The 27,138-nt window shown below is 37.3% G+C and overlaps 1 protein-coding gene and 1 long non-coding RNA gene across 2 annotated transcripts in view; one reads left to right on the forward strand and one right to left on the reverse strand.

Moving 5' to 3' along the window:
- Positions 1-24,200, reverse strand: part of LOC132110279 (uncharacterized) — a 61,049-nt gene extending 36,849 nt beyond the window's left edge. The window contains exons 1-10 of the mRNA XM_059516850.1: positions 23,513-24,200; positions 18,256-18,408; positions 7,608-7,754; positions 6,977-7,168; positions 5,559-5,642; positions 5,042-5,160; positions 3,539-3,653; positions 3,296-3,373; positions 3,047-3,162; positions 1,939-2,086 (exon numbers count right to left, since the gene is read on the reverse strand). Of these exons, the coding sequence (XP_059372833.1) occupies positions 1,939-2,086; positions 3,047-3,162; positions 3,296-3,373; positions 3,539-3,653; positions 5,042-5,160; positions 5,559-5,642; positions 6,977-7,168; positions 7,608-7,754; positions 18,256-18,408; positions 23,513-23,977 (1,617 nt within the window). The 5' untranslated portion in view covers positions 23,978-24,200. The remainder of the gene's footprint in view (positions 1-1,938; positions 2,087-3,046; positions 3,163-3,295; positions 3,374-3,538; positions 3,654-5,041; positions 5,161-5,558; positions 5,643-6,976; positions 7,169-7,607; positions 7,755-18,255; positions 18,409-23,512) is intronic.
- On the forward strand, positions 4,044-4,879 carry LOC132111077 (uncharacterized). Its single transcript, XR_009424724.1, has 3 exons — positions 4,044-4,593; positions 4,627-4,757; positions 4,788-4,879. It is a non-coding gene; the product is annotated as an uncharacterized LOC132111077 (long non-coding RNA).
- Positions 24,201-27,138: the final 2,938 nt, after the last annotated feature.

Here is a 27,138-nt window from a genome sequence, read left to right on the forward strand (position 1 = left end):
AGCACCTTGGGCCCACACCACAAAGCTCAGTAGGTGGGACTTGTAATGTACGAGTGTTGGCCATCACCTCAAATAGGCGGCTGGGATCTTACCCAGCCATTGAGGTGAGAGCGATGATTCTATCGTATTTCAGACAGTAATATTTAACTTTATTAATTAATATTAGTCATGTGCTGCTTCATATTTTTGTGGAAACGATGATACATTTTCTTTTTCATGATTATTTAATAAATAGAAAATTGAAAAGAACAGCATTCAATTGAAATAGAAACCTATGGTAACATAAATTCCTTTACAGTCACTTTTGATGCATTTATTACGTCCTTGCAGAATAAAAGTATTACTTGCCTTCAAAAAAAAAAAAAAGAGAACCAGCATAACAATTTCCAGAAATAAATCCAAGATAATCATACTACACACAATGGTGCTCTTCTTTAGAGCTAATGGCTTAATATATAACAAATGGTTTATGTTGCTTTTTCATTAATCCAATAAGTGTTTCTTCTATTTTCTGCAGGTATACTTCCAAGAGATGTTATTTAAGTCATAATGTCAATGGATATGGAAATGTCTAGATTTAGGAGTTTTGAGAGAATGCTGTTTGTCCTGGTGGCTGTTTTTGCCCTCGCAGAACAATTGAAGTGTGTCATACCTCATGGAAACCTCTAGATCTGTCCTGCCAGTATCAATAACATCTCCAAACGCTTTCCTGAAGCCATGTCCCACAGACCACTGTAGTTTGTTAGATAGAGAGGATGTCATATACGTCCCATCCAAACCAACAACACACAGAGAAAGAGAAGCCTCATATACTACCCTCCTAAATAACCAGTAGGTCAGTCAAAGTAAAGCAGCAAACTGCACCATCATCATAAAGAACAGCAACTGTATTTCACTAATCTGGCTGAAAGAGGAGTAATTATGGCGAGCGATGATTGGGCATTTCAGCATTTAGCTCCAGAAATGCTTGAGGTCCTTTCACATGACTCACGTCAAAAAAATAAATAGTTTTCGTTAATTGAAGTAACGCTAAAATAAAATAAAATATAAAGATTAGATAAACTAAGACAAACATTACAAATAGTGCTTTGGCAACTAACTGAAATACAACAAGTTAAAGCTAAATATAATAATTTAATGTATTTAAAATACAAAAAATATATTAAAATATTATAAAAATTATAAAAGCACGTAACTAAATTTATAAAACCTTAGATTAAAATGAAAACATAAAATAATAGCTCATTTAAAATAGCAAAATAAATACCAAATAAATAATAAATACTGCTAAAACACCTCTCAGTTGCCAACATGACGCTAATACCACTAATAAGTAATAAATAAGGAAAAACATTGTTATATATTAAAGTATATAATAATAAATAAATAAATTAAGTATTTATTTATTTATTTTAAGTGCATAAAATATATAATTTAATATAAAATATGAAATTAAAATGAAAATATAAAAACAAAACATACAAAATAGTAATAAATACTACAAAGGTGTATAATTAATACTAAAATAATACTGCTAAAAACATCTTTTAAAACAAGCAGCAACATTGAACAACTTTTTATTCATTTGCACAGGATATTTAAATGTGTATAATACGGGCTTAGAAACAATTATCACCACTATTATCAGAAATAGTTTTTAACACTGTGTAAAGAAATCAACTGCAGTAAAACAACGAAGCAGATGTCAACCGTTTGAATAGAAACACATCACAGTCACTTCCTTAACGCTTGTGTGATTGTTTTTTTACATACTATCAAAATCAATGAATTTGCATAACATCAGCTTGATGCATCAATTTGCACACAAAAAATGTGAAAAGGCCATTTATGTCAATAAACAACGTCAATTAAACATTTCCAGCATACGAGACTACAATAATATAATTGTAGAATTACAGCAGAATGAAAGCTTCATACCGTAATCCCCTTCAGACGATTTTGTTCCTCTTTAACCTCCTTTTCCATAATTCTGTGAGGGTCTGTTCCCACGCTGCTCTGGGTTTCAGGGTCACTGCCATCTCTGGTTAACAAGGGGTTGGAGGGGAGTTGAGCTGCCTTTTCGTTCCTATACAAACACAAACACTCAGCCATCAAATCAAGCTGCCAACAGGACCGGAGGCGAAGCTTCAGCACTGGCTCTAATCATGTCCACGCTGCATTCACATTTGTTGACACTCAATAGAGATTTATTACAGTGACTGTGAGTGACCCATGATAGCGGATTACACATCTGGAATTAGTAACTTCCAATTTAAAGCAATGTTTTCAAAACAAAGCCACTTAGACATGTGACTAAAACACACTACATCATGTCTTAGAGTAAATATGCACATGAGAATAAAGAAACAAATGATATCATATTATATCATCATTTACATTCTTTTTTTATTCTATTTGATAATTACGTATATCAATAATCACATGAATTTAATATATCATTTAAATAATTCAAAAATGTATTATTTTACCATTAGAAATGCATTCATCTTGATTAAACATCTGTATTGCCAACTCTTAAAAAGTTAAAATAAGGGATAGATTCCTGTAATTACATAATTTATATGACCAACTGGGCACAAATCGCTATCTTTTAAACCTCAAACAGTGATGAAATCAATATGGATGCTTTAGATGATGGAGCAATAAAACACAAAACAAGCTCAATCTTGTATTCATTGAGCAAACTGCAAAAAAAACTAACAGTTTAACCATCGTTTCCAACAAAATTCAATATTGTTTAAGTGTTTCAAAATGTTACACTAAACAGAAGGAAAAATTCAGTTCAGCAATTGGAGGCATTATGAAAATAAGCACACAACTTTTATATGCATCTAATTATCATTTGGAAGTGGTTTCCTGGCTGTGTCCCATGCGGTTGCTGGTGGGGAATACAAATGCAACAAAAACAGGATTATGGAAAGCGCCTTCGGCTCTGTGGAAACCCCATGATGGAGGGAAATGGCTCTTGTCCCTGAGAGGACACCGTAGGGCTTGTGTGGTTTATAACTCTGCTGGTCTGAGTTACCTGAGAGTCTTCTGGAGAACGGTCCAGCAGTCTTTCACCTCGCTCTGCTTCTGTGTGACGCGGGCCGCCAGCGCCGAGGGCAGGTTGGAGAGCTGAGAAACGCTCACATCCAGCATCTGAAACCACACAGAACGACATGTAAGCAAACACGGGCGTCAGGATAGTGTTTGACACGGAGCTGGACTGTGAACTAATGCATTTAGGGTCAAGCGTGTGACTATAAAGGGATGTGAGTTTTGGATCGCACACCATGATTTGACTGGCAACATCCCGAATTTCCTCATCTCTGGCGATTCCCACTCCGCTGCTTGCAGAGACGCTTTTTCTCTGGAGGAGAAGTTAAAAAAGGAGAGCACACCATGAATAACATTCTTAGATTACATCAGCATGTAAACAAACAGAGACAGTCGGTTTATATTAGTCTCAAAGGTCACAGATACTGGCTTTCCTGTGGGGTTTGAACAGAAATAGCACAATGAAGCAAATGTCTACCATGTTGTTGATGGTGCAGATGATGTTATCGGCCTGCTGGTAGAAGGACGAGACTTCGAGGGCGAGCTGGAGATTCTCCTGATATTCTTTCAAGTGCGACTGGGCCTTCAGCCATCTAGGTAGTTTATAAATAAAAAAAATATTAAAAAAATAAATATGTAGAAATATGAAATGTACAAAATATCTTCATGGAACATGATCTTTACTTAATATGCTAATGATTTCTGGCATAAAAGAAAAATCTGTAATTTTGACCCATACAATGTTTTATAATATACCCCAGAGACTTAAGACTGCTTTTGTGCTCCAGGGTCACACACACACACACACACACACACACACACAAACATAGTGTAGATCAAAATTAGAGAACAATTTATAAATACTCGTATCTTCATCACTCAGAATTTAAAGGAATATTAGCTGAAGGTGTATCACTGTTCTACTAACATGTTTGACTAACTAACCAAGGCATTTCAACAAAAAAATTTTTTTTGTGGAAAACACAGTGATTAAAATCAGAGAACAGTAACCACTGAGACAGGAAAGATGATTGTGAGTAATATTTTGGAGGTCGCAGCTGTCAGAAATCAGTAGGAATTGACTTCAGCACATCTCTAGTTTCTCACACTGCGCTGCTGGGATCTTGCTCCGCTCTTCTTCAGGTCTCTTCTAGAGTTCGTGACTGTAGTGGGTTTCTAAGACACAACTTTGTCACCATTGATTTTCCAGAGATTTTCAGTCGGGTTTAGAGCAGGACTTTTCATTATTTCAGTGTTTTCAGCTTCAAGAACTGCTTTACCCGTTTTACAGTGTGACAGGAACATTGTGTTTGGCTGATTGGGAGATGTTTGCAGGGAAGGAACCGTATGTTGCTGAAGGAGGTTCTGATGAATATTTACATGCACCTGCCATGTGTCTGTATAAGAGACCAAACTCCTGATACAGAGAACATCCCTCAAACCATCACAGCTCCTCCTCCAGCTTTCTCTGACTTCTTCACACACTCAGCTTCAGTGTAATGCTGATCATAATGTTTCCCAAATAAACGAAACGTACTCTCGTCACTAAAGTGAACTTTAGAGCAGTTCTCCTCTCTCCACACAACAGTAAAGGAGAGTCGAGTCTTTTGATTGGTTCTGCTGATGAGAGGCTTGATCTCTGCAGAGTGTGCTTTCAGTCTGACTTCTCTTAAACAACCGACTCAGATCCAGATCCTGTTCAGTGCTGAACTGATGAGCAATTCCAGCTGCAGTGCTGAACCCATTCCCCATCCAGAGCCTCTGCATTATCCTGTCCTCTCTTTCATTTGTCTCACGTGCTCGATCAGCCTTTTTGAGGGACTTGAATGAACTAGTGTCATTGTAAAGCTGCAATACTCCAGAAATCACAGATTTGGAACGACAAACTTCTCTTAGACTAAGCAGTGACCTTGAAATGTAAGAAAATTTAAGGTTGTCCTCTAATTCTGATCTCCACTGTATTTTTTTTGCGTGCACTCACATTTTGTTGATGTGTTTCCTGCGGGTTGAGATGGTTTTTTCATCCGTCTTTCCCTGTTTTTCCAGTCTGAGGGCCATGTGATTGATCTCCTCATGAAGATTATGATACAGCTCCTCATCCTGAAAGAAAGTCAGACACATAAGGTTACCTGAGCTCTAATGATATTACATGTAACCAAGCCACATTTCTTCATCCAGGTGCTTGGATCACATTTTTGGCTAATATCCCCAACACTAAAAGTACAAGTGGCTGTTTCGATTGGCGTTAGGGATGCTAGTAAAGCAGTAACATCTGTGAGAAAGTACAATGAATCTATCTGTATGTGTGTAAGCGGAAGGTCTTAGCCTTTTGAACTGCATTGCAAATCAGAAGCACTTGCTAACATACAGTACAGGTAAACTGGACGATAAAAGTGATACTTTTAAAAAAGTCTATTTCTTTTTTTACCAGAGGCGATAATTAATGCCTGCTGAGAATTTAGCAGCAATTTCAGTGTTTGCTGTCTAGAATCACCCACCTGTTTCAAATCCAGTATCTTCCTGGTAAGCTGCATCTTGTCAGTGTTTTCCCCAAGGATGTTGGCCAGCGATTGTTCCTGCTCCTGCTGACACATATAAAAGCTTCACAGCCATGATTTGTTGTAGCTCAGCGAGTGTTTTGTTTGAATGCAGCTACTGTTGTTTTAAATGAACCTGGCTACCATGGTGAGACGTAAAACAGACTCGTTAAATAACACCTCGGCTTCTGGGATGCAGATGCAAAGCAGGCCGAAGATTAACGAGTGAAGGAAAATAATAAGAAAGAATAATGTGACCGAAATCCCACAAGGAAACAAATATATTGAGTCAATATGAGTCATTCTACGTTGTGTTGCAAACCAAACATTTTATAAATTGTATTTCAAAGCATACTGTAAATACAAAAAATTAATATAATAAAAAACCATTCAAAATTAATATAAAATACTATATATAAACACATAAATACTTTTAACTACCAAATGACAATTAATGTTAGATTATTTGACAATTAATTTTGTTACATCTTTCTATAATTCAGAAACAAATTCTGATGTTTTTGGTGTTATTTTCAACTAAAACTGGCATTTATCATGAAAAATATTTATATAAATATATTCATATATTCAATACATTTATTTGTATTTATCATCTATTTTTATCATTGAAAAGATTGACAGTTAGCTCTGAAATCTATGGTAAAATAATAGTAAAATACTGATAAATGTAGAATTACATTTAACCCAATGTTTTTATTTATTTTGCACACTCACTTATTAATAGTTAGCAGGTTAATTCCTGAAACCTGTCAATAACATATCTAGGCCATATTTAAAAAAACAACAACACACACACACACACACACACATATGCACATCATGCTTGTTGTACTGCCTTAAAAAAGACGAATGATATTTTTTTATTTAAATTGCAATTACACATTTTATTGAATACAGTGTAGAATTTTTATGTTTAATGTTTTACTGTATTACATTAATTAGAATCATTTTAAAAATATAATAAATTTTAAAAAAGCTCAAAAGTGAAGCATGTGGACGCATTAAAGCATGTGCAATAAATCAGAATTTTATTGAAAATGTGTTTTCAGGAAAATATGTCATGGAGATGTCAATGCAAAAAAAACCTAACAAAAATAATAATAATAATAATAATATTGTGCCTAAAAATATTCTTATTTTGCTTACTTTTTTCTTTAAAATATAAATGACTTATTTTTTTTACTATGGATTGAAAAGTGAATGTGACAGGTTTCATGAGGTTCATCCTAATACAGAATATCCATGTTCTCTGTATAACCCTCTAAGATCCATTAACATTATTGATTTAGCAAACCCAAAAGCAACCCCATCAAAAGGCTCTGATGATTATTATAACTAGGTTTAGTGGTGTATTTAACCTTCTCTTTGATCCACGCCTCCAGACGGTCCACCTTCTTATTAAACTCCTGGAGAGCCTTAGCCCCGCCCACTGCCTTGATTTGATTGGCTGCCGTCTGTTTAAGCGCGTTCCATTGATCGCGGATCTGAGCCAGCTGTTTCTTCACCAGGTCAGATGTCGGGTTAAGCTTGCACATTAATTGATCTCCCATCTGCACAAACATTCAGCAGCGTTACATGAGCTAAAAAAGACCTATGGTCCGCTACAACAACAGCTTAATCACATCAGCGCATCCTCGTTCTCTGACTAACAGGAGATCCTGTTTTGCAACCCACCAGGGACGTGTGTCAGCAGTGGTTAATTATTTGCAATGTCCTATTTCAAAATGAAGGGACAAGGACAAATTTAGTATCTGTCCTGGGAAAAAAAGAATGGAACGACTTGAGATTTGATGTGATTTTGGTCGTCTCACAAAAAGCTTTTTGTAATGTGTTTTGACAAGCCGACATTAAAAAGAAATTATGATTGTTACCATAACAATTTGTAAATGTTTTGCAGTTTATTTGCAAAAGGGAGAACGGGGGACCTGTTGAAACCTGACGGTGATTCATCAATCTTTTCCTCTCCTAATGAAGACGGTTTGTCCTCACCTCGTTGAGTTGATTGACAGTGCTCTCAAAGTCCTTCAAATCTCTCTGGAGGGTTTGAGAAAGTTCCTCCCAGTCAGTCAGAGGACATCTGTGGACGTTACTGGTGTCCTTCAGGTCTCGCAGCTTCGCTCTGATCCACATCTCAGCCTGCGGGACACGAACACAGCACTCACTACAAAATCTACATCTTTACCTTCTTACTAATAGAAGTGGAACCTTGTACGTGGAACATAAAGACATTTAGAATATTACAAAAGAATAATATTTAAATAAATGATGTTCTTTTGAACATTCTATTCATCAGAGAATCCTGCTCACTTCATTTTCAAAAAATTATCTTCTTATTCTAAAATTTTTGTAAATGCACTTTGGAGACAAAATGTTAAAACTTGAAAATTCATTCTTTTTGATTTGGGATGAAATCAATCCTGATTTTAAATCTTGTTTTCTGAAAAATTAAGTGAGTTTATGCTTTAAACAAGGAAATCGCAGAATGTTGATACCTTTTTTTTTTTTTTTTTTTTTTTTTCTCCAAGTAAATGTATCTTGACTTAAGAATATATATATATAATTTTTTATTTTTTGCAGTGTGACGAAAAATATTAAGCAGCAAAATGGTTCAATGGTTCATAATAATATGAAAAGTTGATTAAGCATAAAATCAGTATAGAATGATTTCTGAAGATCATGTGACACTGAAGACTGGAGGAATGATGCTGAAAATACAGCTGTGCATCACAGAAATAAATTATATCTTAAAATATATTACAATTAGAAAACAGCTATATCAAACTATAATGATTTCACAATATTTTAGTTTTTACTATGTATTTGACCTAATGAATGCAGTCTTGGTGAACAAAATATACATCAAAAACTTGAAAAAAAATCTTACCAACCTCAAATTTTTTAATGTTGGTGAATATACATTCTATATTTTATTTTTGTAAAACTTCTAATAGAATAGAATAGTTTTTGTGTTGTTTTCTATCACAACTATCTAAACATCCTTGAATCAAGACACATTTACTTGAAAAGCAAAATACTGAGATAACTGAGATATTAATTATTATAATTAAGATATGTTAATGAGATATTAAGTCTTGTTTTTGTTGTTTTGATAGTTTTGCTTAAAACAAGAAAAAACATCCGCGATGAGAAAAAAGAAGATTATTTTTCTTTTTATGTGTCAAGAATGTTTAGATATTTGTAATGGAAAACAAGATATAATTACTAAACGAAAATATTTTTTTTGCAACATTTAATTTAATTTAATTTAATTTAATTTAATTTAATTTCCTTAACTAAAAGAGTAAATATCAATAAATGTAATAAATGCTATATAATAAAATGCAACAAAATAGAATAAAATAATTAATTAATTCAGGACAAAGATTTGAAGTCGGTGGAAGTGAATTTCATTACCTCTAAAGAAACCTGGCCAAATTCTATGCAATTCTATGCAAAATGACCAATTTCTAAACCATTCAGGCTGCATCACATCAAAGGAGATGCTAGTTTCATCCTTTCTTGTCTTTTTCTTTGGATTTTATTGTTAATGCTTGAAACATGAACACATGTAGGGTCACTTAAGGCCCATTTTACACTTGCTTAGCTTTCTGAGAGCACTCTGGAAACCCAATATTAAGCAAATAGATTTTAAAAGCAACAAATGTGCGAAGTTACAGCCGCTGTCTATTATTTCACACCGAGGAAAGTGAAGTTCCTCTGTGACTTCTTGTTTTTGAAGAAAACAGCGATCACTTTTGTCTCGACTTACAGAAACACTTCAGAAACATCATCGGGAGATTGCTCACCGTTTCTCAGATATCACGTTATGAGCAGTGAAGGTTTCTTTTGGCTGGAGCTCACAGTGTGTTGCATAAGGCTTCTGAAAGCCCAGTTTCTGGCCGTGTTTGCACTGTGTGAATAGAAACCAGCTGGCCGAGTCCAGATAGGCCCTAGACATGTTTATTTGGTATGAACACAATGTATGACCACTGGCAGTCCTCAAGAAGCCCACCCACATCAGCACAAACCAAAGGATTGTAAAGTGAAGCTGTCATTTCTGCAAGACTAAACACAAAGCCAAAAGAACCAAAATATCAGGCTAAATATAAGGAGACAGTTTAGGATAATTATTAGTGCTGCTGGCTGCAGAAACCATCACTTTTGCTATTAATCATATTAAAATATTAAACATCGCCTCATAATTCTTCCCAGACAGACAGACGTGATTAATTTCTGAGGAGACCGTCTGTTATTATTTTCACTTGACAATTTTTTTACTTATAAAATCAAGTTAATTCATGTGCACTGTAAATTATTTAATTCTCCTTCAGCTTAGTATGTATAATCAAATTGGCTGTAGAAGTAATTTCAACTCATTTTTAAAAACCTTGTCTGGTTTGAATCTCATAAAATGCAGTGTTAGTTTAGTATTAGAGATACTACTGTAGTTTTTATTTACATTTTGCATCAGTTTGTATATTTACATTTTAATTGTAATTTAATTTAAAGTTTTAGTAGTTTTCTAGTAACATTTTTAATAGCTTTTCATTCATTTTTCCCCCTTTTAGTTATTTTAGTACATCAAGTTAAACTAATGGTAAATATTTAGAATCAGTTTTTATTTCAATTTATTTTTTCTTTTCATATTTTGCATTTTAATTTCCTGTTTATTTAAATTTTAAATAGTGTTTTGTCAATTTAATTTGTTTATTAACTTTTATCTGTATAAGCTATATTTATATATCAAGTTAAACTAATGTAAAATATTTAGAATCAGTTTTTATTTTTTATCTTTTTAGTTTTAAGTGTAGTTAAAGTTTTAGTTATTTTGTTGTGTGTTCTTCTTTTTATTAGTTTTCCCTCTTTTTTAAAAAACATTAATATATATATTTTATTAATTTTTATTTCATTTTTGAATTTGAGTTATTTTAATACATCAAGTTAAACTGACTTAAAATTAGTATTTTTGCCTTAACAAAGAGATGAAATAACAAGAAAAATATATATTTTACTTTATTTTATTTCAGTTAATGTTTATTTCAAGTAACCTATTATTATTTTTTTGTTTGTTTATGGCTTAAGTTTTAGTTTCAGTTTTTATAACCTGAGTGAGACATTAAAAAATGAAGCTGAAATTGGTCAAATATTTATTTAAATATAAGTCATGAAAATACATATTCTGCCATGACTTTCTAATCAAATCATTTTTATCGTGGTCTCAGAGGTTCAGTATAAAGCACAGACTTTCTCACATCAAAAACACACAAGAGATACACATCACAAGTGGACAAGAACAACAAGGCCGCCACAATGCTTGGCAAGATCTCACAGCGCAGATAAAAATAATATGATGTCACTTCTAATAAAAGATCAGCCATTATTTTTAATGGCTTCCCACAGGCTCAAAGGTATTTCAATATCCGCGGCCTGAGTAAACATCTCTATCGTCTCATTTCTACCCCACCGTGACGAGAAACCCATGACTTCATACTTTGTTTCTTCCGCTTCCCTTTAAAACAATAGTCTGTTTAAAAAAAAAAAAACACATTCTGTAAATCATACAGAATGTTTTGGTGAAATGATACGGCAAGTCATGCAGGTTTTCCAACTTCCTTCTCTAAATAAATTAGTAAAAGGAGAACCTGCACTGGGAAACTGATATCTAACAGGTTATTCAGTTTGGAAATGATTGATTTAAAGTGAAAACTCTTCCTCATACCTGTGGTTGTGTCTTGCTGATGAGACACCAGCATCGAAAAGTTTGGGGTCAGTAAGATTTTTTTTGTTTTTGAAAGAAGTCTTTGCATTTATTTCATAAACTCTACAGTGAAAAAAATTTAAAACATTATTACAATTTAAAATAACTACTTCTATTTGAATATATATTACAATGTAATTTATTTCTGTGATGCACAGCTGTATTTTCAGCATCATTACTTCAGTCTTCAGTGTCACATGATCTTTCAGAAATCATTCTAATATGCATATTGGCTTGAAACATTAAGAAACATATTTTTTATTAATGATCAAACCATTTTTACATGATTTTTTGATGTATAGAAAGTTCAAAAGAACAGAATTCATTTGTAAAATTATAAATGTCTTTGCTGTCACTTTTGATCAATTCAATGAATCTTGCCGATGAATGTATTTTAAAAAATCAAAACGGTATTTTACTGTATATTTAAGGAAATACGTAAGCCATATCTAAAGACCAGACCAGAATATCACAAAAACATAGAATTAACCCATTTTTATGTGAATCCCTAAAGGGTTTTAATGGGCAGAGCGATGGAGGATCAGTTGACTTTAATTGACCTTTCTTAAACGCAGGCCAATTTCCTCTATAACTCTACGCTAACACAGATTCATCAGTGCATTCAGTCAACCGAATCGCCCATAAGAGATGGAGGCTTTGCCCAACACGAATATTCATCCAAAGGCCATTTCCTAAACGAATGGCAGCGTTTCTACAGCCTATTAACATTAACGACGTCTTACAGGTCCCGATGCTCGCCTGTCATCTTAAACACTGTGCTGCCCACTTCACTTCAGCTCAGTAAATCTCACAGGTTACACGGGCTTCTGAAGCAAATATCAGCGAAAAATGTCCTTGTGTGTCAGAGCGAGCGTGGCGATGAGATAACACGAGCGCTCGAGCGGCTCAGTTTAGTCTCAGAAGGCCCGAGGCGTGAATAGACAGGGCCAAACAATGACCTCATCCCAAAATAATTGCTTCTCTTGTGGTTGTTCCCTTCCCTCCCACTCCCCTGTGCTTCCGCTCTCCAACTCCAGACACAAAGAGCGACAGAAAAGAAACAGAGGGGCTTGAACGAGGTCAGAAGGGCCAGGATGTTCTGTTTCGTCCTTCATCTCTAATGCATGTTTTATTTTTTTTGTCTGTAAAATCCAAAAGTCATTTTCTACATTATTGATGCAACCATTCAACGGATTCAGTTTAGCGACCTATCCAAGAGACACAAGGACAATGTCATTCTAGTGATGCTAGAAATATTAAAACAAAGACTACATTTCAGCCGAGGAGTTGAAGCAAAATCAGTGGTGAATGAATGAACGTACAGGATTGATTTCATACCAAATCAAGAAGAAAGAAGGAAATAAGAAATGCTGCACAAAAAAAAGGAAGCAAGCTTTGCCCCCCACTCCCTTTTTTCATTTTCCCTCCAATTTTGATTTCCATAAAATGCTAAAAAAAAAAAAGTAATGATATATTATTTAAATCCAATTCAATTTTATTTGTATAGCACTTTTTACGATTCAAATCATTGCAAAGCAACTTTACAGAAAATTATGTTTCTACAATATTTAGTAGTAGTAGCTTATAAGTGGTGACTGTCAGTTTGTGTGCATATGACAAGATTTTTCAGAGTAATTAATACAAGACATAGTCAGCCAGACGATGAACACTATTAACAGCAATTATTATGTGATTGCATAATAAGTAGCAATATTTGTTAGTTCTGTATGTTTTTGTAAATTGTATTATTTCAATTGCTAGTATAACTTAAACTATTTAATTAGAAATTTATGCAGATTGAAAATAATTATTGCAGTATTTGTTATTGTTCGAATTAACTGTCAGAATGTAAAAATATGAATGGGCTTAAATTATTTTCTTTATGCAAAAATACAATATTTCATATAATTTCCATCCTATTTTCATATCTGTAAAATGCTACAAAAAGTACATATCATCTAAAGGAAAGCATATCCATCCATCCATCTTCTACCGCTTATCCGGGGCCGGGTTGGGGGGGCAGCAGTCTAAGCAGAGAACCCCAGACTTCCCTCTCCCTAGACACTTCCTCCAGCTCTTCTGGGGGGACACCGAGGCGTTCCCAGGCCAGCCGGGAGACATAGTCTCTCCAGCGTGTCCTAGGTCTCCCCCGGGGTCTCCTCCCAGTGGGACGCGCCCGGAACACCTTCCCGGGAAGGCGTCCAGGAGGCATCCGGAACAGATGCCCGAGCCACCTCAGCTGACCCCTCTCGATGTGGAGGAGCAGCGGCTCTACTCTGAGCTCCTCCCGGGTGACTGAGCTTCTCACCCTATCTCTAAGGGATCGCCCAGCCACCCTGCGGAGAAAGCACATTTCGGCCGCCTGTATCCGGGATCTTGTCCTTTCGGTCATGACCCAAAGCTCATGACCATAGGTGAGAGTAGGAACGTAGATTGACCGGTAAATCGAGAGCTTCGCCTTGCGGCTCAGCTCTTTCTTCACCACAACAGACCGGTACATCGACCGCATTACTGCAGAAGCTGCACCGATCCGTCTGTCAATCTCCCGTTCCATCCTTCCCTCACTCGTGAACAAGACCCCAAGATACTTAAACTCCTCCACTTGAGGCAGGAACTCTACACCAACCTGAAGTGGGCAAGCCACCGTTTTCCGACTGAGGACCATGGCCTCGGATTTGGAGGTGCTGATTCTCATCCCAGCCGCTTCACACTCGGCTGCAAACCGTCCCAGTGCATGCTGAAGGTCCTGGCTTGATGAGGCCAACACGACAACATCATCCGCAAAGAGCAGAGACGAAATCGTGTTGTCACCAAACCTGACCCCCTCCGGCCCCTGGCTGCGCCTAGAAATTCTGTCCATAAAAATCATGAACAGAACCGGCGACAAAGGGCAGCCCTGCTGGAGTCCAACATGCACCGGGAACAAGTCTGACTTACGGCTGGCAATACGAACCAAGCTCCTGCTCCGGTCGTACAGGGACCGGATAGCCCTTAGCAAAGGGCCCCGGACCCCATACTCCCGGAGCACCCTCCACAGGCCGCCGCGAGGGACATAGTCGAATGCCTTCTCCAAATCCACAAAGCACATGTGGACTGGTTGGGCAAACTCCCATGAACCCTCCAGCACCCTGTAGAGGGTATAGAGCTGGTCCAGTGTTCCACGGCCTGGACGAAAACCACACTGTTCCTCCTGAATCCGAGGTTCTACTATCGGCCGGATTCTACTCTCCAGTACCCTGGCATAGACTTTCCCAGGGAGGCTGAGAAGTGTGATCCCCCTGTAGTTGGAACACACCCTCCCTGCCATCCCAGAGGCACCGTCCCCGACTGCCACGCGATGCTGCAGAGGCGTGTCAGCCAAGACAGCCCCACAACATCCAGATACTTGAGGTACTCAGGGCGGATCTCATCCACCCCCGGTGCCTTGCCACCGAGGAGTTTCTTGACTACCTCGGTGACTTCAGCTTGGGTGATGGACGAGTCCACATCTGAGCCCTCAGCCTCTGCTTCCTCAATGGAAGACGTGACAGCGGGATTGAGGAGATCCTCGAAGTATTCCTTCCACCGTCCAACGACATCCCCAGTTGAGGTCAACAGCTCCCCACCTCTACTGTAAACAGCGTTGGTAGGGCACTGCTTCCCTCTCCTGAGGCGCCGGACGGTTTGCCAGAATCTCTTCGAGGCTGACCGATAGTCCTTCTCCATGGCCTCACCGAACTCCTCCCAGGCCCGAGTTTTTGCCTCCACAACCACCCGGGCTGTAGTCCGCTTGGCCTGCCGGTACCTGTCAGCTGCCTCTGGAGTCCCACAAGCCAACCAGGCCCGATAGGACTCCTTCTTCAGCTTGACGGCATCCCTTACTTCCGGTGTCCACCACCGGGTTCGGGGATTGCCGCCTCGACAGGCACCGGAAACCTTACGGCCACAGCTCCGAGCGGCCGCTTCAATATCTCAATATCTCCAGCCTCCCTTGGGATCCGGTCGAAGCTCTGCCGGAGGTGGGAGTTGAAGATCTCTCTGACAGGAGACTCGGCCAAACGTTCCCAGCAGACCCTCACAGTACGTTTGGGTCTGCCGAGTCTGTCCAGCTTCCTCCCCCGCCATCGGATCCAACTCACCACCAGGTGGTGATCGGTTGACAGCTCTGCCCCTCTCTTCACCCGAGTGTCCAAGACATACGGCCGGAGGTCGGATGAAACGACCACAAAGTCGATCATCGACCTACGGCCTAGGGTGGCCTGGTGCCACGTGTACTGATGGACACCCTTATGCTTGAACATGGTGTTCGTTATGGACAAGCTGTAACTAGCACAGAAGTCCAATAACTGAACACCGCTCGGGTTCAGATCAGGGGGGCCTTTCCTCCCAATCACGCCCCTCCAGGTGTCACTGTCGTTGCCCACGTGGGCGTTGAAGTCCCCCAGTAAAACGACGGAGTCCCCAGTCGGAGCACTTTCCAGCACCCCTCCCAGAGACTCCAAGAAGGCTGGGTACTCTGCACTGCCGTTCGGCCCGTAGGCACAAACGACAGTGAGAGACCTATCCCCGACCCGAAGGCGCAGGGAAGCGACCCTCTCGTTCACCGGGGTAAACTCCAACACATGGCAGCTGAGCTGGGGGGCTATAAGTAAACCCACACCAGCCCGCCGCCTCTCACCATGGGCAACTCCAGAGTGGTGAAGAGTCCATCCTCTCTCGAGGAGTGTGGTTCCAGAGCCCAAGCTGTGCGTAGAGGTGAGTCCGACTATCGCTAGTCGGAACCTCTCTACCTCACGCACAATCTCGGGCTCCTTCCCCGCCAGTGAGGTGACGTTCCACGTCCCTAGAGCTAGTTTCCGTGTCCAGGGATCGGGCTGTCGAGGCCCCCGCCTTCGACTGCCACCCGATTGTCTAAGCACCGGCCCCTTACGGTCCCTCCTGTAGGTGGTGAGCCCACGGGAAGGCGGCCCCACGTCGATCCTTCAGGGTTGAGCCGGGCCGGACCCCGTGGGGGGAGGCCCGGCCACCAGGCGCTCGCATACGAGCCCCAACCCCGGGCCTGGCTCCAGGGTGGGGCCCCGGCTGCGCCATACCGGGCGACGTCACGGTCCTTTGATTTATTCTTCTCATAAGGGGGTTCTGAACCGCTCTTAGTCTGACCCGTCGCCTAGGACCTGTTTGCCTTGAGAGACCCTACCAGGGGCATATAGCCCCGGACAACATAGCTCCTAGGGTCATTCGGGTACTCAAACCCCTCCACCACATTAAGGTGGCAGTTCAAGGAGGGGGGGGAAAGCATATAATGGGTATTTTTGTTTTTAAATAAAATATTCTGCCAAATGCAGAAAATGTCAATTAATAAACCATAAAATGCTATATAGAATAAAATATATAGAATATTTTATTTAAAAAAAACGCATTATTTGCTTTCCTGCAAATTATACTAATATGACTTAACATATTAAATACAATTTAAACGGAACTTTGCATACAATGAATACATTTGTATACATTATATATACATTACATATATATATATATATATATATATATATATATTAGGGGTGTAATGGTACGTGTATTCGTACCGGACCGTTTCGGTACAGGGCTTTCGCTACGGTGCACGTGTGTACCGAATGACCGAATGCAATATTTAGTTTGCGGAACATAGGTACATTTTCGTGTTTCCAAACGAACATATTAAGTGGCGGAAGTCTCCGCGTTCAGTGCAAATCCCCCCCCCCCCCTGCAGCTGATTCTCGGCCGGTGACACACTGGCTGCGTGGCGTGAGCGTGGCGTTTCTGCTGCGTGTCAGTTGTGTGACGGCTGCTTCACGTTTTCTGTGTCTTTACACACCAGAATTGTGCCTGACGCGCTCCTGCTACTGTAGGTGACATAGAGGGAGACCGCCGACAGACCAGGATCTTGTCTTCACGACAACAATATCTATACTTCATGTTGAGCATAAATATAAAGCCTACTGATAAAGGACACCGTCAACAGTATTGATGGCAAAATAGACTATGTTTGACAGGTGCAATATGCCAGTGTGTCACTGGCCTAAGGTTTTAAAAAGGCATCACGCGAGTGTGAACATCACTACAACTAGGAAAAAAACGATTGTGATTCAAACGCAGCTCCCGTCGGCATTTAAACAAACCTTTGCTCTTAATTCCGATCGGTCCAACGCAATAACAAAATCTGAGTAGGTCTAAAAACTGAAACTGTTGATGCTGCACTTTACACTTTGGAAAAGTTATATATATATTTTTTAAATATGAGCAGGCCTACAAGCGGGGATTGGTAATGCTGCACTGTAATCATAGTTATTTATTTATATTTTATTATATTTTATTATATGATATTGGTTTGAGACTGAGAGTATTTTATTTAGTGGAGAACTTTGCAGCAGTATTTTATTTCTTATTCTTTTTTTATTTTATATATATTTTATTAAAAAGTATTTTAAAAAAGTGTAAACAAATTGTATTTGTATATTTATATTTATAGTAATAAACAACCTGCAGTTTAATGTTTGCAATTTTTTCCCTTACTGTACCGAAAATGATCCGAACCGTGACTTTAAAACCGAGGTACGTACTGAACCGTGATTTTTGCGTACCGTTACACCCCAATATATATATATATTAATACACAAAATATTTTCATTTATTTATTTATTTAATTCACGTCTCAAACCCAACAAGCAAAATTTGTTACACTGAGCATGTTGTTGGCATATTGATTTGTTCTTGTTTTAAGCAAATGCCTTGCATGCCTTTAATGTAATAATGCATAAAAATCCAAAAGAGTAGCACAAAATTTAATTTTTTATTCAGTGATCTATTCTTTTAAAGCAGTCGGTCTTGATTTTCATTGACAGAGTATAGTGATCATACCTGAGTGATCTCCTTGTTGAAGATGGCGTTTTGAAGAGTAAAACTCTGGTCACTTTGCACCGATGAGGCTTTTGAAGACAAGCACAAGTTTTTGTGCTCGCAGGAGGGACTGTCCACAACATCCTTTCTCGCTTGGGTTTTGAGTATCTGGATCTGTGTGGAAAGAAATATGAAATGTATACATGGGGAAAACAGGTAATGTATACAAGCCAAAACATCTGAGCACTGTGCTGGTGGGCCTGAGAAGCTTGTGTGATGTCATCGTGAGTTTATATTGAAGGTAAGACGCTTACAGAATGGAAGAGCTACGAAACAAGTCCGGGCAAGAAACAAGGTCGTTTCAGATCACTGGAACGCGGGAACACAAAACCACAAAGTGAATTCCCACAGTGATTATGTCATTGATGACTAACAGCGAGGAAGAGCAGCTCATCAGCCTCATTCATGCTTAAATATGTGACTAATCAACCTCAACAACACATCGTATGACAAAGCATTGAGATAACACAAAGTACTACTTGTTAGAAGTGTCTACACTCTGTTCAAATCAGAATATCATATGTCCGTAATCAAGAAAAATGCCATCAAATTAAGATAAATGACCCACAAATTCAAGATATGGGAGCAAAAAAGCCCCTGCTAGATGCTAGTGGCCATGTGTAAAACTGTCCAAAAGAAAACACCATGGTTTACAAAACAGAAAGCCACTGCAAACTCGTCTTATATAACCTAAAGCCACACTCAGCACAACCGGTGACGATAATAGATGGTGAGGACACATTTAAAGCACTCAAAGAATTTGACGAACTGAATAAAGTCAGGAAACATCTGTGCCAATGTTGGGAAAGGGATGGCCAATTACATCCACACATCATCACAATCATAAATAAAAGATGAGATCACATTTTTGTGTTGCAAAACATTACATAAAAAAAAAGAAGAAGAAAAAAAGAAAATCATCAACTGTTTTGTTGTTTTGTTTTCCATTATTAAACATTCTTTAAAAAAAGTAATACATTTAATTGAGATGCTAATGCAACCATTTGTTTATCAGTATTATATTAATTATATATATATATATATACATATAAGGGTTATATAAAAAAATAAATAATGTTACTTAAACGTTACCTGAAATAATAATAAAAAAGCAATATTTCTCATTTTCATTTAGTATCTTGATGTCCTAAAATAAATAAAACTACTGTTGATTACCTATACATACATGTTAAAATTATAATAAAAATGAGGAAAACACACAAAATTAAAAAATAAATAAATAAAAAACAGAAAATTCAAATAAAAAACTGAAAACACAAAAATGTAATCTCGATGATACAAAGTAACATATATTTAAAGAATAAGAGTATGTTATATTCATATATAATTATAAATAAATGTCAACATTTTAAGAAAATAAAAGGATTTATTTATATAGCATATTTTCTGTATATATTATTATTTATATAATTTATATATATATAATAATATAATTATTATTATTATTATTAATGTTTAAAAAAGCCCACAAATCCAATATGCTAAATTGATCACATTGAGCATGTTGTTCGCAGAAGAAATTTTTCTTTTTTTAACCCTTTAACTGTCACCCCGTCCCGTATACGGGATGCCTACATTTACTTCACTATATTACAATTAAATCTAATCTAATCCTGACAAACTATATATCATTGGAAAGGTCTAAGACTCCAAAACATATATTTACTAATGTTTTTTGTTAAAAATTATGTAGGAAAAGTAATAGATTAATTTATGACAAGAGTGCACCCTCAGCAATCTACATCATTAACAGGAGTTCTGACTTTTGTTAAAAAAAAAGACTTCTTCGTTGCCTTTTTCTCCATCACATTTTAGAAATCATCAGAAATTATATATCAACTGAAAACTTAAATGCTTTAAACAAGAAAACCAAATCTGCCAATGTTTTAAGAAAAAACACCTACCTACAAGAAACTGAATTATCATAAGAAATGTTGCTTCTTAAGTCATTTCACGCACGATAAGATATTTTTACTGGGAATTTTTTTATTTTTTTTTTTATGTTTGTTTTGAATGCCGATTCCCTTAACGTTGCGAGTAAACATTTATTTAGCAGGCATCGTGCCTCACAAACAGCAGCGCTGTGTGCAGGTGGCCCCGACCGCAGCCAGCGTCTCATCAAAGGGCGGTCCGCTTTTTAAGGGCCTAGACTCACATTACCCCAAAACGGCTGTAAAAGTTTCACCGCTGCTTTTTCCTCTGCAAAACCCAACTGAACACTTAAAATAATACGTCGTGTAGGCTTGGCCTGCTGCGCCACTGACATCACTTCCTAAATTCCAAGAGCCCATTATCTTATATACATCTGGCTATGGTTGAACACAAACCACTCCAGAGGGAATTGACGGTCAAAAGTAAATTCTGCAGCACACAGGTCTGGGGTCAGTCGTGTGCTCGAGACATTTCTACAGCAGTCGAGAAACAAGAAGTACAAGATCTGCAAACCGATACACTGACAGAAAGATGATGTAGTAACAATACCACTGGCTTACTGTGTAAAAGTCTGCATAGAGGAAATCAAAAACATATTCATTTTGTCTTCAGAGAAATTTATTTTTAACAAAAACGTTTGAGCTCTGAGGTTGTTTAATACACAAATACCTAGTTATGGACCGCAATGCGCATAATTCACAAATGAGACTGAAACCATAAGAAGTTCACTACTTGAAATAAAATACATGTTAACTGAAAAAAATATATATGATTTAAAAATTGAAATAAAAATGAATTAGAAAATTATAGACATATTTAAAAAAAAAAATACTACTAATAAAGAAAACAAAAGCACACAACAAATTTAATAAAACTAAAATTAAAAAGAAAAAGAAAATTGAACACAAAATTGAAAAGATTTAGAAAAAAAAGAAGTAAAAAAGTGCCTCAGTTATTCTAAAATAACACTGTTTCTAAAGATTAAATAAAATACATTTTTGTACATATTAGATTATTAGATTTTATTATTATATTAAAATAAATTGAATAGTTTTATAATAATAATAATCTACCCATAAAATAATTTTAATTTTCTAAATTTCTGGCTTCAAATTAAAAAAAAAATTATGGTTAGTTTATTTGGTTCATGGCTTCATTTAAGTTTTTTTTTTTTTTAGGCCACTAAAAAGCTTATTACATAGGTATTTATATTATATATTATATGATATTATATTATATTATTTATATTATATTATATATTATAAAATATTTATACAATATTTTAATATTGTATATATATATATATATATATACAATATTAAAGTATTGTATAAATATTTTAAGAAGAAGAAGAATGAGGAGATTATGAAGATTATGTATAGATAGCCTGTTTAAAAAGTTTGCTTGTTTTTCATTACTTTGGATAAAAGTGTCTGCTACAGGCATACATGTAAAATTGTAATGAAAACATTATATCTTGTGCTGTCAGCTCACATTTCAGAATATTGCCATAAAGGTCAATCTAGTAAATCATAAAGTTACCTGTGGAGAAGGAGTGAATTTCTCTGGGTCACCAGCGCACTGCTTTTCACCATCTTTACACAGCAACACCTAAACAAAGACTGTCATCATTCATAATCCATTATCTGAGACAGACAATATTGAAAGACTGAAACTGATTATCTGTTCTTTGAACACACTCACATACAATAAAAACATAACATGCATTAAGTATATTTTTATATTAATTTATTAATTCATTTACATACATTTTATTAATCATAGTAATAGACATTTTTACATTATATACATATTTTTACATACATATTTTTACATTTTTCTATTATATTAATATCTAAAGAAAAGAAAAAAAGAAATCCTGAATCTTTTCACACAAAAATGATGATTTGTAATGAAAAAGAGTAAAATAGAAGCATTTTGACTAGTGGTATCAGACTTTTGGGGCCCACTGTATATCTTCATATTATAAAGTATAAATACACAGAGGCTTTTCTCCTGCTGACCCACTGACATGAAACAAAACCCGAGTGAACACACACTGAATCCTGAAGGAGGATTTTAACAGAATGGAGCCTTTCAGCCGAAGCTCTGACATCACTTGAACTTGAGCAGTGATTCCAGGAAGAGCAGCGTTACATAATAAACACATCATCTGAGCACACGACCGCACTCATCTCCTGCCTTTTCCAGCTTGTGTAAGGCATGTCTATCAACTCATGTGGACTCTAATATTAAAGCTCAGAGAGTGGTGACATCATGGGCCTGGATGAGATGGGCTTCAATAGTATATTTGTGTGTCGCCGTTTCCATGGCAACTCGTTATGTTTTGATTACGGAAGAAGATTTTGCTAAACAACAGCAAAAAAGAGATTCCCGAATACCATGCCATTTTATATGCAACACTTATCGGCCTGAGTAGTTTATGTGAGCATGTTTAACTCCATATATCACTGTTTAAAAGAGACATTTTACAGGCTTTTAATTTTCATTTTTACAGTAAAGTTTTAAAAAGTCAGATTTCAGTCCTCTGTGGCATGCATTTATAAACAAAATAGATGCATAGACAATTATTATTTCATTCTTGTAATCACATATCAATTTAAATATCTATATTAAGATTTTTGTTTTTGCTTTTTTTGTCTTAATATTAAATTAAACCGAATAATAAGCACAGTTAAAATATCAAAAACATTATTTTCATTTATACATTTGTTCATTCATTTATTGTCTACAAAAGCAATTTAAAAACAATTTAAATATATATATATATATATATATATATATATATATATTGCATTTTATGTCTTAATATTAAATTGAACCTAATAAACAAAGTAAAAACATATCAAAATATTATTTTCATTCATACATTGTTCATTCATTTATTATGTCTATAAAAGCACTTATTTATTAAGTATTTCATGCACTTTATAAATAAATTGTATGATTATTTCATCATTAATAATAATAATAGGTATAACAAGAACAACCTTTCAGGTTTTCTGGCAACAGATAATTTTTTTTACTTACCAATTATGTAATTTAAAACATTTTCTAGTGATTTATGTTTAGTAACTTTAATACTCTTTGTTTGCCTTCGTTAAAAATCAATAATGCATCACATAAAACGAAAAAAAAAAATCCTTCAACCTGATTATTAATATTTCAATTTACTTTCATTCTGATTCTTTTTTGTTCAAAAAGTTAACATTTTTACCAATGAATTAAAATAAGTGTGTCTTACCTTAAACTGTGAGCTGGGTTTATTCTCACAGCTGACACCCACGATTTTAGGCAGCTGTGTGTTGGAGGTTGTGATGTTGTTATTGTTATTAATATTCTCAGAATTTGCTCTTATTTTCTTCAGCTCCATCCCTGGAGTCAGTCTGTTTTTTGTGGCCTCCATTCGACTGGAGATGGTGATCTTACGGATGGATCTGGATGCAGTGTTCGAGGAGGAGATTGTGTTTCGGTTCAGCCGGTCGTCGGACATCTCTTCGCGTCGATGCTTCACCACGGGTCCGCAGTGTCTGTCGTGGCCGAGATAAAGAGACACCTGTTCGTTCAGGTGCCTTAGTGTGCAGTTATCCGAAAACGTCCGGTTTGGAAGAAAACCATCGGGAAAGTCTGAGCACTTTGGCACGGCTGGCGTCGAGAGTTTGGTCCCGATGGTGAACGGCTGGATTTTCCTCACGATGCTCTCCGACATGGTTCATTCAGCACTTCTAAATCAGGAATAAAAAGTCCTAACTGTACTCGTTCCTCCTGAAGTTAGTTGTCCACCTTCTTGTGCATGTTGAGAATGCACAGGACGCAGCCCAGGATGGCCTCCTTGGACTCCTGGGAACTGATCCCAAATGTGGCGCAGGATGGTGCCGAGGTGCCCAGCAGCCACCGTCAGGCGTCTGTGAAGGAGCTGCGCGGCAGAGGCTGCTAATCTGCTACTGAAGAGACTGACAACCAGAGAGCGCAGCAAGAGGAAAACGGCTGGCATGCTGCCGGAGAGAGAGAGAAGGAGAGAAGGAGGAGGAGGGGAAGCTTTCGTGAATGAGGGATGAAGTCACCGGATTGGAGTTTCTGTCAGAGCATGTGCAAAGTGAAGACAGAGGGAGAGAAGGTTGTAAAGTCTGGCTGTCAAAACTTCCTCTCTGACTGAGAACAGAGGAGCCTGGTGATAAGAGCGGGACAGCGGAGACGGCAGGAGACCCCTGGGTGACCCTTTCGGTTAGAGCGAGGTAATGCAATAAAGCAAAACAGAAGCGCTTACCTTTCGAACGTGAGGCAAGCAACCATTTAGAACATCCCATTTATGCCCTAAAATAACCCAGAACACCCTAGTAACTACATAGCAACACCCAAGCAACCACATAGAACACCAATACCCTAAATTAATCTATAACAGCCTAGAAACATAGCAATAACCTAACCTAGAATATATCCTAGAATCAAGCCAGAACACTCCAGCAACAGCCCAAGCATTAGAAACACTTACATTTGACTAAAAGGTTTTTGTCTTGAAATAATGATCATATTTCCACTTTGAGAATTTCCACTTTGTTGCTCTCGCCTTGACTCGCCATGACTGCCGCACATACTTGAATAAACGGAAACACGCCCACAGTGCATCTTCATGTTTACAGTGGTTGGCATCCACCAATCCTACAATGCGTCGCTGCTGCAAACAGGTTAGGCTGCACTTCAGTCAAAATTAATTAATTTTTTAAAAAAGTAACGTACAATGCACCATATGGTAACAGTAACAGAGTTAATTTATTTAAAAAGTAATGCGTTACAATATTAGTTACTGTCAAAAGTAATTGCGTTACAGTAACGCGTTACTAATAACTGCCCAACACTGGACAACACTCTTAGAAAAAATGGTTCATTGGGGTTCTATATAGAACCATAGGGTTCGCGAACCCGCTTTGAACTCCAGAACTGACTCAAATGATTCGCGAAACCGCTACGAACTCCCGAACTGATTCAAATGATTCGCGATCCCGCTACGAACTCCCAAACTGATTCAAATGATTCGCGATCCCTCTCCGAACTCCCGAACTGACTCAAATGATTCGCGAACCCGCTACGAACTCCCGAACTGACTCAAATGATTCGCGATCCCCAAACTGACTCAATTGATTCGCGAACCCCAAACTGACTCAAATGATTCGCGAACCAGCTCCGAACTCCCGAACTGACTCAAATGATTCACGCTCCGAACTCCCAAAATGACTCAAATTATTCGCGAACCCGCTTTGAACTCCCAAACTGACTCAAATGATTCGCGAACCCGCTCCGAACTCCCAAACTGATTCAAATGATTCACGAACCCACTCCGAACTCCCGAACTGATTCAAATGATTCGCGATCCCCAAACTGACTCAAATGATTCGCGAACCCGCTCCGAAATCCCGAACTGACTCAAATGATTGGCTATCCCGATCCAAACTGCCGAACTGACTCAAATGATTCGCGATCCCGCTCCGAACTCCGAACTGACTCAAATGATTCGCGAACCCGCTCCGAAATCCCGAACTGACTCAAATGATTCGCGATCCCGCTCCGAACTCCAAACTGACTCAAATGATTCGCGAACCCGCTCCGAAAGCCCGAACTGACTCAAATGATTCGCGATCCCGCTCAGAACACACGAAAACTCTTTGACCACAGCTGCTGTGCTTCAAAAGCTCTTGCAGCAGCTCAACACTGGTTTTCTCTGAGGTGGTCGGATCACATCATGACTTATATCTACTCTTCCTCTCCCTGCAGTTTGGTAATATAGTAATATATAATCAGGCGCAGAGAAAGGCAAACTAAAGAAAGTAAAAAAAAAAACAGGCATAAAGTTGGCTTGACGTTGGACGTTCGAAAGTCTCAAATTTAGGGACCGTCTTTAAAGTTACATGCGATATTGTTATACACTTTTGTAACGTCAGTGGCATTTGAGGAGAATGACTTACAGTCATAAAAACAACTGAAATTGTTCATCTAGGTGTCAGCTATTATGCACAATTGAATTGAATGTTTGCTATTTATTAAAATAAACTGTAAATCATATGTAAATTATGCTACTTTTTCACATGGGCTCAAACGCAAATTTAAAGCTCAATAGCATTTGAGGAGAAAGACTTGCAGTCATTAAACAATTGTAATGTGTTCATTTAGTTGTCAGCTACAATGCACACCTTATAAATGTTTTATATATATTAAAATAAATTATAAATCATTTAGGTAAAAACGAGGCCCTTTTATCACTTTCAGGCACATTCCTGTGAAAGTGGTTTTTTTTTCAGGTTCCCTTACGAAAATTACCCATGGTTTAACTGCAAAAACTAACTGCAAAGTAATGCATGGTTACTTCAAATAATAATTTACAAAGAAGTATTAATATACTGTAATATTTTTTTTGTAATATCTAATCAATATTTTTTGTTAGAAGGTTATTTAAACATTTGTATTTATTTGTTAAATTTGCTTTTCTAATTAATGAGTTATTAATGGCCAGAATGTGTATGAACACCCAGTTAGAGTCAAGCAACCATTTAGAACATCCCATTTATGCCCTAAAATAACCCAGAACACCCTAGTAACTACATAGCAACACCCAAGCAACCACATAGAACACCAATACCCTAAATTAATCTATAACAGCCTAGAAACATAGCAATAACCTAACCTAGAATATATCCTAGAATCAAGCCAGAACACTCCAGCAACAGCCCAAGCATTAGCTACTAGAAACCATTTAGAATACCCTCACAGTGCCCTAAAATCATTCCCATCAGCCCAGAAACCACATACAGTAGCAACAACCAAGTAACTACTTAGAACACCCTAGTAATGCCATAGAAAAAAACACTCAAAAACACA

Source organism: Carassius carassius, chromosome 30 (genome assembly GCF_963082965.1).
Source record: "Carassius carassius chromosome 30, fCarCar2.1, whole genome shotgun sequence".
Lineage (NCBI taxonomy): Eukaryota > Metazoa > Chordata > Actinopteri > Cypriniformes > Cyprinidae > Carassius > Carassius carassius.